Source organism: Vombatus ursinus, unplaced genomic scaffold (genome assembly GCF_900497805.2).
Source record: "Vombatus ursinus unplaced genomic scaffold, bare-nosed wombat genome assembly UNPS02014828.1, whole genome shotgun sequence".
In the NCBI taxonomy this organism is placed as follows: Eukaryota; Metazoa; Chordata; class Mammalia; order Diprotodontia; family Vombatidae; genus Vombatus; species Vombatus ursinus.
Genome location: NW_020954606.1, coordinates 1,130,724 through 1,145,290, shown reverse-complemented (window position 1 = coordinate 1,145,290; position 14,567 = coordinate 1,130,724). Strand labels below are relative to the sequence as shown.

The following is a 14,567-nucleotide window of genomic DNA, read 5'->3' as shown; positions in this document are numbered from 1 at the left end:
TCTATTTGAAGACAAAGTGCTTAGTCAGGAATACAACCCCAAATCATAGCTTTCTTCCTAAGAGAAAATACGCTTTCCTTTTAGGATGTGGTTTCCATAATGGGGCCAAAAGTGGAGATGGCCTTAAGGTACTTTTTCACAATTCTAAAAGATCATTGACGAATGCAAGAGCAGGATTTAAACTCATTTTGTATGTTTTCTAACATTTAGATGAAGAAGAAATGAAAAGTTTGATGTTTACAAATTTAGTACGTTAGCTCCTATTCTTATCCCTGTTTTAATATTGAGATAGCCTTCAGGCAAAGCATGAAAACTTTGGTTTTCAGGCAAAGTATGATATTTGTCAATCTGGTATGCTAGTTACAAACAAAAATCTTTTTTTTCCCTTGAGAATAAGTTTGCATTGAAATGAAAAATTTGTCTTGACTTCCTTGTTGCTATATTTTCACACACTAATGTTGCAATTTTATGTGTGTTTCAAGGAAAAAACAGCAAGTCACAGTAGCAGTCGCCCCTCCAGGATCTCTGCAAGTAGAACAGCCTCTAGTAAGGTGAGCACCATCTCTTTATGGTATGTGGCATTGTGGCATGGTGAATCCTAAATATGAAATGGTATGTCTGTCATAGGGGAAGGGGGAGAAAATAAGAAAAAAAAAGACTCTTGTTGTTGATTTAATCTATTATGCAATGTCTGTTCTCATATGCTGGTGTTAGCATTGGGTCATTGCACATGCAAGCAGAGCAGAAATCTAGTTAGCTCTTTTTTTCATAAAGTGCTTAGATCTTAGGATATGACTAGCTTATTAATGCTTTTCAGCTTTGAGGCCAATAGGTAACTTCAAATAGTTAACTAGGTGGTACAGTGGAGAGAGTGCTGAGCTTGGAGTAAGGTTCCCATTGAGGGCTCTTTCTACTGCATCACGCTGCTTCTCAGCAGAGAGAGCTTGATGACAGAATAGACAGAGCATCAGACCTTGGGGTTAGAATTAAGACACAAGTCAGGAAGGCATGAGTTCAAGTCTAATTTCAGACACTTACTAGCTCTGTGATCCTGGGCAAGTCACTTAACCTATGTTTGACTCATTTTCTTCCTTTGTATAATGGGGATACTGGAAGCATTCATCTCCCAGGGTTTTTGTGAGGATCAAATGAGATAATACTTGCCACACGGTAGGCACTTAATAAATGTTTGTTCCTTTCTCTCCAGCCCCAATAAAAATTATGAATTACTCTTTCTAGAAATAAACTGGTCTTGCCTTGCACCTTTTTAGCTGAGTGGAATGGTTTCATTCCCAGGTAAAGGCTTGAATTGGGAGCTTTACCTTTTTTTCCCTTTTGGCATAACATAAGGGTAAGAAAAATTAAAGGAATATTTCGCCTGAAACTCTCTTGTAGTAAGGGAGGATATAAGATGCTTGCCTTTTGCTTTAGGACATTATGAAACAAAATATAAGATTTAAGCTGACCAAATGCTACAGGAATACTATAGGACACAATGTCATTTGGAATCTAATATGTAAAAATTTCCCGTGCACCAGGTGAAGATCCTTAAAATAAGAAAACTTTTGAAACACAGTTTGGTTTTCATTAAAATATTAATTATCAAACCAGGAAACTAATTGTATAAGCTTAAGATGCAAGAGGTGATCAATCCCTAGACAATTTTTTTGTTTTGTTTTTGATTAGGCAATCAGGGTTAAGTGACTTACCTAGGGTCACACAGCTAGTAAGTGTCAAGTGTCTGAGGTCAGATTTGAACTCAAGTCCTCCTGACTTGAGTAAGACGGAGGCTGGAGCTCCATCCACCGTGCCACCTAGCTGCCTTTCCCCATACAACTTTTAAGCACAAACGCCAGACCACATTGTGCTGGGCACTGGGGAAACTAGTACGATGAATGAAACAAGCTGTGCTTCTAAGAAATTTATATACCAATGGTGACAAGTAGATACATGAGATGTAGTTTAAATATAAAGTGAGTAAATAGAAAATAGTTAAATACAAGATAGTTTGGCAGATAAGGCACTGACAGTTGGGGGATTTGGAAAGGCTTCATGCAGAAGCTGCTGCCTGAGCTACGTGTTAAAAGAAGAGATGGGTTTTGTGAGACAGAAGTAAGAAGGGAGCATGTTCCAGGTATGTGGGGGGGGGGAGCAGTGCAAAGGCATGGAGCTGGGAGATAGAGTATCATGCATAAGGAACCCAGAGAAGGCTTTGGAGTCAAAGAGATCTAGGTTCAAATCATGCCTCTGACATATGTAGACTGTGTGACCCTGGATAAGTCATTTAAACTCTCAGTACTCTAGCCAACTCTCCAGAACTATACATTTCAGCACGGGGGCCTGTCTGAATTGATAGAAAGAGGTTACTCACTGGAACTTCTTTATACTAGTAAAATCAGAGGTCAGGTCCAAAAATTTATTAAAAAAAAAAAAAAGAACATCTCTCTTATAGCCTTAAGATTTCCCAGCATATCCATCTGAATGTTAATCCTACTTTGGGAAAGCTCTTATACAATCTTCCAGTAGAAAAAAAATATATTTTAAAATGAGTCCCCTATGCTCTAATGATCTTTTCATGTTCATCACTTTAAAAAAAGAACAGATTTAATTACTACATTGACTCTCAGTTGTTTGTTTTATAAAGAAGGAGGATGAAGTCTAGAAGGTAAATTAGTTCACTAATGTCAAAATAGTAAGTAGAAGATCCAGGATTTGAACCCAGGTTCAGGAAATGATAGTTTTACTATAACCTGCTCTCATCATAATGATAATAATAATAATAATAGCATTTATGTAGCATTTTAAGATTTATAGAGTGTTTTACATGTATTATCTCAATTGATCATCACAAGAACCATAGAAGGTAGGTGCTATTATCTCCATTTTACAGATGAAAAAAATGAGTTACAGAACCTGGGTTCAAATTCTAGCTCTGCCCATTCAGCTCTGCCTGTGTGATTTTAATCTCTCTGACCCTCAGTCTCTTTGTCTGTCAAATAAGGGGGTTGAAATGGACAGCCTCTAAGATCCTTCTACATCCATAGTCCTACAATGCTGAAGAGCTGCAATGTATGACTACAGAGATTATCCTTCACTCTACTGTTCCCTCCCTCCCTTTTCCTTCAGCATAAAATTTGTTCCATATTGAATTGAAGAGTCAGACTACCTTTTGAAGAAAAAAAATTCCCAGATGATTATTTGTTTATCATTATTTATGAATGAGTTTGTAAAACCTGTCCCCACCATAGGTGGGTACAAGGTCATGGAGGAAGGGGATGGGGGGAGTATGGGGGTAAAGGCAGAGTAATCCTTACAGGGCTTGGGGAGATTTGACAATATGGCTTCTCTGCCCACTCTCCCCGCCCCCAACCTTTACCCCCATCTCCCCCAAGGAGATGTAGCAAAAGGGCAGCCTGCAGCCAGTGAGATTTGTATCCCACTCTGTACCTTGTGGGTTCACTTGTGGTTTATTTTATATAATCTGAGCTGCTTTGGGTCACTTACTGCCCACTCCCAACCCCCCAGGGCACCTCTGAGTGTCCTAATTTTGATCCAAGCAGCCGGATTGTGTGCATTATGTGTTATGTTTCCACAGGCATGGCAGTATAAAAATTTGTAATTGAGTTATTTATAGCAACTCTTTTGACAAATCAGTCAAACCTATCCATGCACTCCTCTTCCCAGAAAGAAACTGGTGTCTGGGACTCCGTGGTAAGAGGAGGTGGGGCCACTTAGGCAGGAGGGCGGAACCCACACACGTAAGGTACCCTCGGGATCAGCGGTGCCCTATCAAAGGGAGAAGGACTGGGCAGTGACTGTCAAAACGGAAACCACGACTAGGCTCCTCTGAAAGCAAAAAATGAAAACGTTCGGAAAATAAAGGTCTCAGAAGTACAGGAAGCTGAAATTCAGAGTGGCTCAGGCTTCTTGCTATAAAGTGAGTACTGCTTGGGGACTGCTCCCTCTCCCTGCTCTGGCATCTCTAAATTACAGAGTCACTTTCCTGGCAGCCTTTTCCCCTTCGCCTCCGCCTTCCCTGACTGCTGACTTTGAGAGATCAGACGTTTTACTGAGCTGAAGAAATGTTGCTCTGTGGGTGATTTCGAAGTTGAAATAGGGTGTCTTCCCGATTCTCCTCTCCCCTCCCTTCCTACCCTCCAGCTAGCACAGCTAAGCTTTTCAGTTGGGTATGCAGATGGCGATAGAGACAGAATGGGTAGGATTACCCAACAGGGCATCTGTATGACCTAAGCAGAATTCTGAAAGAAAGAAATACGTAGCTGTCCTGTAGGTCTTACCTTGAATTTTATTTTTGTAGTAAATTGAATTTGTCCTTACCACTTTAAATACCATAATTTGGACAAATGATCATAAAGTTTTGCATAGAAAACTAACATAAAGTTTTGCATGGTAAAAAGGAAAGACCACTGGGTTTGTCCTCTGAGCCACAGAGTTTGTATCCTCTGCTGATCATCTGGGTCACCTTGGCCATCTCTTTCACTTTTCTCTGCTTCAGTTTCCTCATCTGTAAAATGAGATAAGCTCTAAGGCTTGTTCTTAGCCCTAACATTCTTTGATCATGATGAACCTAGTATTGCATAAATAGGGTGTGATATCCTCAAAGGAAATCTTTTGTTGTGACCTCTGTACTCCTCGATACTCTAGTATAAATAGTACCACATTATGTTTTGATAAATCCGATTCTTCCAAAAGGCATGTGTTTCCACTCCAGTTGAATACTATTACCAGAAATATTGAAAGAAGCAGGTATGCTTATCCCCATTTTACAGCTATAGGTACTGAGGCACAGAGTACTTAAGTGACTTGCCTAACATCACACAGGTTTTCAAGGAGTAAAAATAGTACTACGAACCAAATCTGAGACAAGTCGTTTCTTTATTCACCAAATTATGAGGTCATAGGATTTAGAGACCACCTAGTACCACTCCCTCATTTTACAGATGAGGAAAGTTAAGACCCAGAGAGATTCAAATGATTGGAATCTAGATCCTTTGTTGTTTTGATAATCTGTGGACCAGTCATTTGCTCAATCCAGAACTGCCTCTTTATACTGATTTCCTGTCCATACAAATGAGAGTACAGAAGTATATAGCAATGGGTTTATGAAGTTTCTCCAATATGAATAGATGTTTATACTGCTTAGTCAACCCTGCATTAAAGGGAGGCCCATCTTGCCAGCAGAGAAGGATGTATTTTGCAGTAAACAAAAATAAAGTGGTCATTCCTAAAATTTTGCTTGGAGACCCAGCAATTGAATTGTGATAGTGAATCTTCCCATCATAAGTCTAGGGGCATGATAGTGGATGGAGGGAGTGCTTTATTTGGCATACTGATATGGTGGGAAACTTTTCAGTATAGCAAAATCATGTATCCATAAAGAAAATATTAAGTTATTCTATCTCCAGACTGATGGAGTAAATTCTCTGACAAGATGGGGGCAGGAATCAATGTGAATGTAGCAATGCTTTCCAACTTTTTAGTAAAACCTCTATTGAGTTACGTAGATTGCAGCATTTAACAGGCATAAATATCTATTGTGGTTGAAGAGACTCACTTAGTTGAAGAGCACATTTCTACCAAATAAATAGATGATGATTTCTGGATTTTTTTTGTGTCTGGCCCTCTAATTTTATATTGTAAGGAACTCCCAGTATAGAAACTGCCTTGGCTGATGAACAACCTGTCATTCAGTTTTGTCCAACTTGTTGCGACCCCATGGACTATACAGAACTATTCATGGATTATTCATGAGGTTTTCTTGGTAAAGATACTGGAGGGGTTTGCCTTTTCCTTCTCCAGTGAATTAAGGCAAACAGAGGTTAAGTGACTTGCCCACAGTCACACAGCAAGTAAGTATCTGAGGCTGGATTTGAATTCAGGTCTTCCTGTCTCTAGGCCCAGTGCCCTATCCACTGAGCCCCCTAGCTGCCTCCTAGGCGAACAGAGGTTAAGTAACTTGACCAGGGTCACATAGCTAGTAAGTGTCTGAGGCCTGATTTGAACTCAGTTAACTTCAACCCGGTCCTCACCGCAGCAAAGAGAGGGAAGGAAATAAACATTTACAAACCATCTGCTATGTGCCAGGGCGTTTATGGGGTGTTCAGGGAGGACTAGCACCTCTGGTGTGAGGGCTGTTCATCCTCCTTTGGTGTCTGCCTTCACCCAACTCACACCTGTGGCTCCAAGAAGCTGTAGTGTGCCCAGCAGCCACACCCCATCTCGGCTGACAGGTAACTGACAGGCCTCAAACCTGTTGGTGAGTTAGGGCGACGTCTACCTCAAGCAGGTGAGGACTTCCTCTGCAAGAATGGGTGGATGAGAACAATTTGTCTCTAAAGCCATGAAGGTGTCTAAAGGCAGGCACTGTGGAGCACTTAGAGCTTGGTCAGACCTCAAAGGTGCCAAGGTCATCCACCGATCCCAGGCCATCACCAGTTATCTTGACTTTTGTCTTGCCGCTGAATTTTGATGACTGTGGAAGAGAGAGGAAGGCTGATGACTCTGTACAACTCTCCCTCACTTAAATCCATTCACTTGCAAGTCAGGACATCACCCCCTGATGTCATTGTTCCTCTTCTAAAACAAAGGACAAACAAAACCTCAGGTCTTCCTGACTGCAGGCCCTGTGCTCTCTATCCACTGAGTCCCCCAGCTACTCCTAGCAGAACAACTGCTTGCTTGCAATGTATAGCCTTAGAGAATTATCTGTAGCACTGAGAGATTAAATACCCTGCTCTTGGTCACCCAGTAAGTATATGTCAAAGGCAGGACTGGAACCCAGGACTTGTGGAGTCTGAGTTACCCACTATGTCGCTTGGGCCCTGCTGTGCCTGTCCATATACTGACCATATGGCATTTTCCACAGTAAAAAGTTATAGTTAATAATATAGAATAATAGTGAGAAGGCTAAAAAAAAAGACTATTAAGAAGAAAACAGTTATTTCATTGAATTCCATGCATCAGCCATTTATAAAAATTTTACCTTACGATCTTTTCTTAAAAGTCCTTTTCAGGGTTATATCTGAATAATCAATGAAGAAACATTTATTCTCTGCCGGCTTAAGTTGTAACCAGAGTATATGTTTTAAAAAGTTACATTTTAAGGCATGTTACAGATTGTTAGCATTTGTTCACTTTTTTTCTTTCAAATCTGCAATAACTAAATAGTCATTGGGTCAGGAAGTCCAAGTTATCCTCTCCTGTGCACCTGAAATGGGACCGGCGACTTGCCGGGGAGAGGGAAGTTCCCTCCACCAATGCAGATGAGCACCTAGTAATCTTAGAGTCACTGGGAGCACAGAAGGGTTGGGGGACTTGCCCATGTGACAGAAGCAGCACTTTGAACCCCAGTCTTCCTGACTCAGGCTTTGTACATACTATTCTACGCTACCTCTTATGGCAGAACATATGTGTGTGTATGTAGTATATAGTATATAGTATATATAGTGTATATATAGTATGTGTGTGTATATAGATACAGTTTTTCCACAAGTTTGTTTAGCTCCCTCGACCACCTCCCCCAAAAAAGCCACTAAGCCCCTTTATATTTGGAGTTAGATGACCTGGGTTCAAAACCTAGCTCTGATACTTATTCCTTTTGTACTTTTGTTGTCTTTGTTGTCATTTCAGACATGTCCAACTTTTTGTGACCCCATTTGGGGTCTTCTTGGCAAAGATACTAGAGTGGTTTGCCATTTTCCTTCTCTAGCTCATTTTACAGATGAGGAAACTGAGGCAAACAGGGTTAAATGACTCACCCAGGGTCATACAGCTAGTAAGTGTCTGAGGCCAGATTTGAACTCAGGAAGAGGAGTCTTCTTGACTCTAAGCCTGGCATTCTACCACTGCGCTGCCTAGCTACCCATGTATACTTTTGAGCAAAGTCATTTTACTTCTCTTGAGCCTAAATTTCCTTATCTGTAAAATGAAGGTTGGACTTGATGTTCTTTATATTGTCCTTATGTATGATATGTCCTCTATATTAATTCTTTATGACTGTAATGAAATGTAGAGTATGAAAGGTCTGACTATATTAGTCTTTTATGACTCTCATGAAATGGAGAGTATAAAAGGTCTGACAGTCATAGTGTCCTGATACCCAAGAACTCATAAGTAAAACTTCATCTATTGTATGACTCTTTTTGAATCCTCCACTGAAGTCCTACTGATGATTCATCATGCCATAGAGGTGACTCTGGGTTCTCAACAGTTTCATGAGCAGAGCAAAAGCTCTGAAGGGTTCTGCCAAGCTAGAAAGACTTCAGGTACTGCCCAGCAATGGACTGTGTGTCTGTAGCCAAAGACAGCCACGCTAAGTTTAGAGAGAGGCTCATCACCAGAAGGCTAGCATATCACTGGGTGAGACTTCCTTGGCTCCTGAGACTTATGAAGTCATCTACTGAGGTGTGCAGGGCTGGTGATCTGGGTAACTGGCAGTCAACTGGCTGTTGGGGTCGGGGAAGAAGGAAGAAAAAGATGATTTTAGAGCTTTCGGCATGGCAACTGGAAGAATAGTAGGGTCTTCTGAAGAAAGAGGGCATTTGGGCAATACAAAGATAGGTCTGGAGGAGTAGGAGAAAGTTGAATTCATAATGAAATAGTGGATTAAAAAATATAGAAGTCTTGTTTTGTAATATTTTATTGACAATCTGTGTACCAGAAAATTGTTTTGAGTACAGCAGATTTATGAGAGCATATCTGTATTGGTTTTTCTCCATTAAATAAGTTTTAGCATGTAAAACATTTTGCTACACTCTATTTTCCAGAAAGTTGATTGTGGCAAAGTGTAGTGCCTTTTTAAGTAGTCTTCGGAACCTCTATCATTTGTCTGTCTTGTCCAGAGGAGAATGTGTTATTTAATTGAACTTCCCCTTATTTCTATCTAGCATGGCACCATCCTTCCAGTCATCCAGGTTCTCAATTTCCAAGTCATACTCTGCTTATCACTCAACACCCCCCACATCCTATCAGTTGCTAGATCTCGTCCTTTCTATCTTCCTTCACATCTCTGGCATCAATCTACTCCTCTCCACCCACATAGTCACCACTCCAGTTTAGACCTTCATCACCTCTCAATAGACTATTATAATACCTTCCTTCTTGGTTTCCCCTGCTTTGAGTCTCTCCCTGGTACAATCATTCTTCCAAAAGGCTGCCAGAGTGATCTTTCCTACCATGTCATGTCTCTATTCTATAAACCCCAGTGGCTACCAGTTACCTCTAGAATCAAATATAAGCTCCATTGCTGACCCCAACTCATTAGTCCAGGCCTATTATACGTGAATCCCCTACACACTCTGCAGGCCAGTCAAACCTTCCTACTTACTGTTCCTTAGGCAAAGCATCCCCTTTCCTTTCTTCATGCCTCTGCACATGCTGTTCCCCATGCTTGGAACGCACACCCATCTCACCTCCACCTCTTCAGGTCTCTAATCCTGTCTAAAATTCAGCTTAATCTCTACTGGATACACAAGGCCTTTCCTGATTCCCTCCCCCCACAAATCACCTTGTATTTTTTGCATGTGTATTTTGAGGAGGAAGGAGGAATCTCTCTCTTTCTCTCTCTCTCTCTCTCTCTCACATACACACACTCACACACACACATGTCCTTCAATAGAATGTAAGACCCTGGAGGGCATGAACTGTTTCACATCTGTATCTGTATTCTCCAGCTCCTATCCCAGTGCTTGGCACATAATAACTGCTTAAAAAATGCTTATCGAGTGATTGTGTAAAGTATTTGAAATTTGAAATTAGGAATGTATTTTGAAACATGGAAACTATAATATGCTTCCAGGCTCATCCTCAGTAATTAATTTTGAATTACCTTTTTATTTAACAATATAAAACAAATAGCCAAAAAAAAGTTTCAGTTAATAGTGTTTAAATTCACAAGAGTAAAGCCCCATTGCAAAGCTTCTCACAGATTTATACACCTGGTCTTACTGAGGGTCAAATTATACAATGCCCCCAGTGTAAACAGTGCAATTCATTGACTCAAGAAATTATTTGTTGAGCACCATTGTCCTCAAGGCATGGATAAAATTTAAAATATATTTGTCAGGTCAGACCTGACTCAGGATGGTCTGGTTTCAGAATTGTTTTTTCCAGAATTGAAACAAAATGAAACATTCATAGACTTTAACATTTAAGAAAAGGAGGTTTACTTAACAATATCACGGAAAGGAAATTTAGCAAGGATGCAGCGTTGAACCACTGCCCCCACTGTGGGACCAGCTTTTAGGTGACTCTGGTGACCAAGTTCAAACTTTAGTTCCGTGAGTCAATTAAATCTCAAGGATCATTACCTTTTGCGGGTGGGGCGGGGTGGGGTGGGGTGTGGAAATAGCCGAGCTTAGTTCTTACTACAAGGTAGGTCTCACTTCCTTCCCTTTACACCTGTTAATGTATTCTAATTACATTAGAATGTCGTCTTAACAGATGAGGACACTGAGATCTGAGAGGTAAATGAAATCCGGCTTATTATACAGCTTATTAGCAGCAGAACCAGGACTAAAACCTAGATTTCCTGACTCCCATCTAGTCTTCATTCTACTTCACCAAGAACAGAGTTCAAATCCAGAAGTCCTAGGTCCATATTCTAGTGCTGTCACTTGCTACCCCGGTGATCTTGCACAAGTCACTTCTCCTCTATAGGTCCCAGTTTTGTCATCTTTAAAATGACAGAGTTAGACTGGATGATGTTTGAGGTCACTTCCAGATCTATACTTTTGTGTGAATGAATGAATGAATGAATGAAGCATTTACTAAATGCTTACCATGTGAAAAGCACCGGGGATACAGGTAGAAAAGCATGACAATTCCAGCTCTCAAGGACAGTGGGACCTTTCCATCTGACTTGCAGCTGAAGCCTTCAATATGTGTTGTCTCCACCATTAGCATGGGAGCTCCCTGAGTTATTATTTCCCAGTTTCATTAAAAAATAGATTTGGGGAATATCTAATGCAGTCCCCTCAATTTTCAGAAAGAGAGATATAATGATCAATTCAAGATCATAAATGTAGAATTCAAGCACAGACCTCTAATTCAAACCCCATGATTTTTTTTCACTATGTTCTCTTCCTGCTAATGGCATTCCTATGTGCATATTTACCTAGTCTTTGAAGCTTTAGAATCAACTTTGATATCCTCCAGATCTGTCAGTGACTAAAAAGTCCATTGACCTGGCATCTATAATGCCTCTTTCATCTGTTCAACAGCATTTCTTAAAATGAGGTGCATAGGCCTGGGACCTCCCCACAAGGGGTCTACAGATAGATTTCATGGGGTCCATAAGCTGGGATGAGGAGAAAATTGTCTTTATTTTCATTAAACATTGGTTTTCATTGTAATCTTGTGTATTTTATCTTATGCATTTAAAAATATGATTCTGAGGAGACTTTACCAGATTGCCAAAGGGGTCCATGACACAAAAGGTTAAAATTATGATAATAATAACTAACATTTATATAGCATTTACTGTGTAAGTCACTATATTAAGCACTTTGTAAATATGCCATTTGATCCTCACATCAACCATGAGAGGTAGGTGCTATTATTATCCCCATTTTACAGATGGGGAAACTGAAACAAAAAGAGGTTAAGTGACTTACCCAGGATCACTTAATGGCTAGTAAGTGTCTCAGGCGGGATTTGAAATCAAGTTGTTTTGATGCAATTGGGGTTAAGTGACTTGCCTAGGGTTACACACAGCTAGTAAATGTCTGATGCCAGATTTCAACTCAGGTCCTCCTGACTTTAGGGCCAGTGCTCTATCCCACTGTGCTATCTAGCTACTTCTGTTCTAGAAAGTCTTTTATGATAGCAAACTAGGTCACCTTTTATCTCAATTCTTACCTAGCCCTTAGTCATTGAATGGGTAGGTACTGCCTTGAAATCAGGTCTTATTGACTCCAAACCTGATACTTCATCCCCTGAGTCATCTAGCTACCTCTGTAGTAGAAAGACTTTTATGATAGCAAACTAGGCCATCTTTTGTCTCAGTTCTTATCCAGCTCTTAGTCATTGAATGGGCATTTGCTCAGACAAACTGAGACCTGGGAAAGACCTTAATTTAGAAAGGCCAAGGTCACCCACTGTGTCCTAGGCCAACACCAGTCATCTTGGCCTTTGTCTTACCACTGGACTTCTATAACTCTGGAGGAGAGAGTGAAGTTTATTGATGATTTTGCACAGCTCTATCCCATTTATATCCAATTCATTTGCAAATCAAGACATTATCCTCATGATGTCATTAGTCATCTTCAAGAACAAAGGACGAACAACAAAGACAGGAAGCCTTCCCTGTCTTTTGAAATTCTGCCTTTCCTTAAAGTCCCAGATTAATACCATCTCCCCATGAAGTCTTCCCTCTTCATACTCCAAGCAGATAGGCTCTTTCCTTCCAGGGTACCCCTTTGACTTGGCACACTTATCATATTACCTTGTGTTATAATTATTTGTATAACTACAGTTATTCAAGTGTGTGTCTTTTCTTCCCTATTATATTGTAAGCTCCTTGAGGTGTCAGAGACTATGTGTCTTTATTCATCTTTGTGTCCTTAGCAGCACTTATCACGAGGCCTTGTATGAATAATATGCTAATAATATGGTTGGGTTGATTTCGCCAGTTGTTTGTCATAACGGCAAAGATATAACAACAGAAACATTTATAATAATTGAAAAGAATAAAATTATGTACCGAGTCTTCTCAAAGACAGCATCTACATATTGTATAGGTTGGTTAATCTGAAGGACTGTAGTTCAGGAAAGAAGGAAGAAAGCATGCATTTATTAAATGCCTGCTATGTGCCAGGCCCTATGCTAAGCTTTTTAGAAATATTATCTCACTTGATCCACACTTCAACCCTGGGAGGTAGTGTTATTATTATCCCCATGTTACAGTTGAGGAAACTGAGGCAGAGGTTAAGCGGTTTGCCCAGGATCACACAGCTGGTAAGTCTGAGGCCAGATTTGAACTCAGCTCTTCCCAACTCTAGGCTCAGTGCTCTATCCATTGCACTACCTGATTATCTCATATACTATAAAGTGTACATATTACATAAAAATAGAGCCTAACATAGTTTAATTGGATATGAAATGAATATACTCATTGTCTCATTCTCTCTGCAATCAGGCTTCCAGCTTCATCATTCAACCACAATTGCTCTCTTCAGAGTTACCACTGATCTCTTAATTGCCAAATCCAATGGTCTCTTCTCAATACTCATCCTTCTTGACCTCTCTGCAGTCTTCAACACTTCTCCTTGATATTTTCTTCTTTCTAGGCTTAGGGGCTCTCTCCTGGTTCTCCTCAGTCTTCTTCATTGGATCTTCAACTCACACCCACTAACCCTGTGTCCCACAGGGGCTCTGCCCTGGACCCTCCTTTCTTCTCCCTCTACTTCACTCGGTGATCTTATCAGCTCTCTGGATTCAATTATTGTCTCTATATTGATTATTCTTAAATCTCTTTGTCCGGTACTAACCTCTTTGCTGACCTATAGTCTCACATCTCCAGTTGTCTGTTAGATATTTTGAAATGGAGATCACACAAACTCAACATGTCCAAAACAGAACTCATCGTCTTTTCCCCAACCCTCCCTGTTACTGTCGAAGGCATCACCATCCACCAGTTTCCCAGGCTCACAACCTAGTTATCATGCATACTGAGGAGTTCCTCAGCATCTCTTGCCCCTGTATCCATTCTGTTGCCAAAGTCTGTCGATTTCACCTTTGCAACATCTCTCTAATACACTGCCCTGCCACCTTTCTCTCCTCTGATTCTGCTCCCACCCTGGTGCAGGCCCTCATCTCCTCACACCTGGACTGTTGCAATCATTATCTGGTTGGTCTGCCCTCCACAAGCCTCTCCCCAACTCCAGTCCATCCTTCATTAAGCTACCATGGTGATTTTTGTAAAGTACAAGTCCAACCATGTCACCCCCTCCTACTCCATAAACTCCAGCGATTCTCTGTCACCTCCAGGATCAAGTACAAAGTGCTGTGTTTGGTGTTCAAAGACCTTCATAACTTAGTCCCCTCTTACCTTTCCAGTGTTGTTACACCTTACTTCTCACCAGATACTCTTCAATCCAGTGACACTGACCTTCTGGTTGTTCCACCTGCAAGACACTCCATTCCTCAGTTCCAGACATTTTCACTGGCTGTCCCCCGTGCCTGGAACGTTCTTCCTCCTCGTCTCTGCCTACTGACTTACTGGGCTAAAATTTTACCTTTTACAGGAAGCCTTTCCCAATCTGTCTTATTTCCAATGCCTTCTCTTGGTTGTTTACTTCCTATTTATCCTGTATTAGTTCATAGTTGTTTGCATGTTGTCTCTTCCATTAGATTGTAAGCTCCTTGAGGTCAGAGGCTGTCTTTTGCTTTTCTTTTTATTCCCTGGGGGGTTAGCATAGTGACATAGTAGTACCCTTAGAAACATCATTTATTTACTTAAGCTATCACTTTTTTTAATGGACTGTTTGAAGAAGTATTCCTATGGAACATGTCTGACTTTCCTTCTAGTACTGGCTTGTCTCACTTTT

The 14,567-nt window shown here is 40.6% G+C and overlaps 1 protein-coding gene across 5 annotated transcripts in view; it reads left to right on the top strand.

Moving 5' to 3' along the window:
- Positions 1 to 14,567, top strand: part of CAST (calpastatin) — a 124,958-nt gene that overhangs the window by 30,622 nt on the left and 79,769 nt on the right. For 3 of the 5 annotated variants that reach the window (XM_027838478.1, XM_027838480.1, XM_027838479.1), the window contains exon 3: positions 483 to 551. In XM_027838478.1, coding sequence (XP_027694279.1) covers positions 483 to 551 — 69 coding nt within the window. Of the gene's footprint in view, positions 1 to 482; positions 552 to 3,796; positions 3,938 to 14,567 lie in introns of those variants that run through there. The other 2 variants (XM_027838481.1, XM_027838482.1) reach the window with 2 other exon arrangements.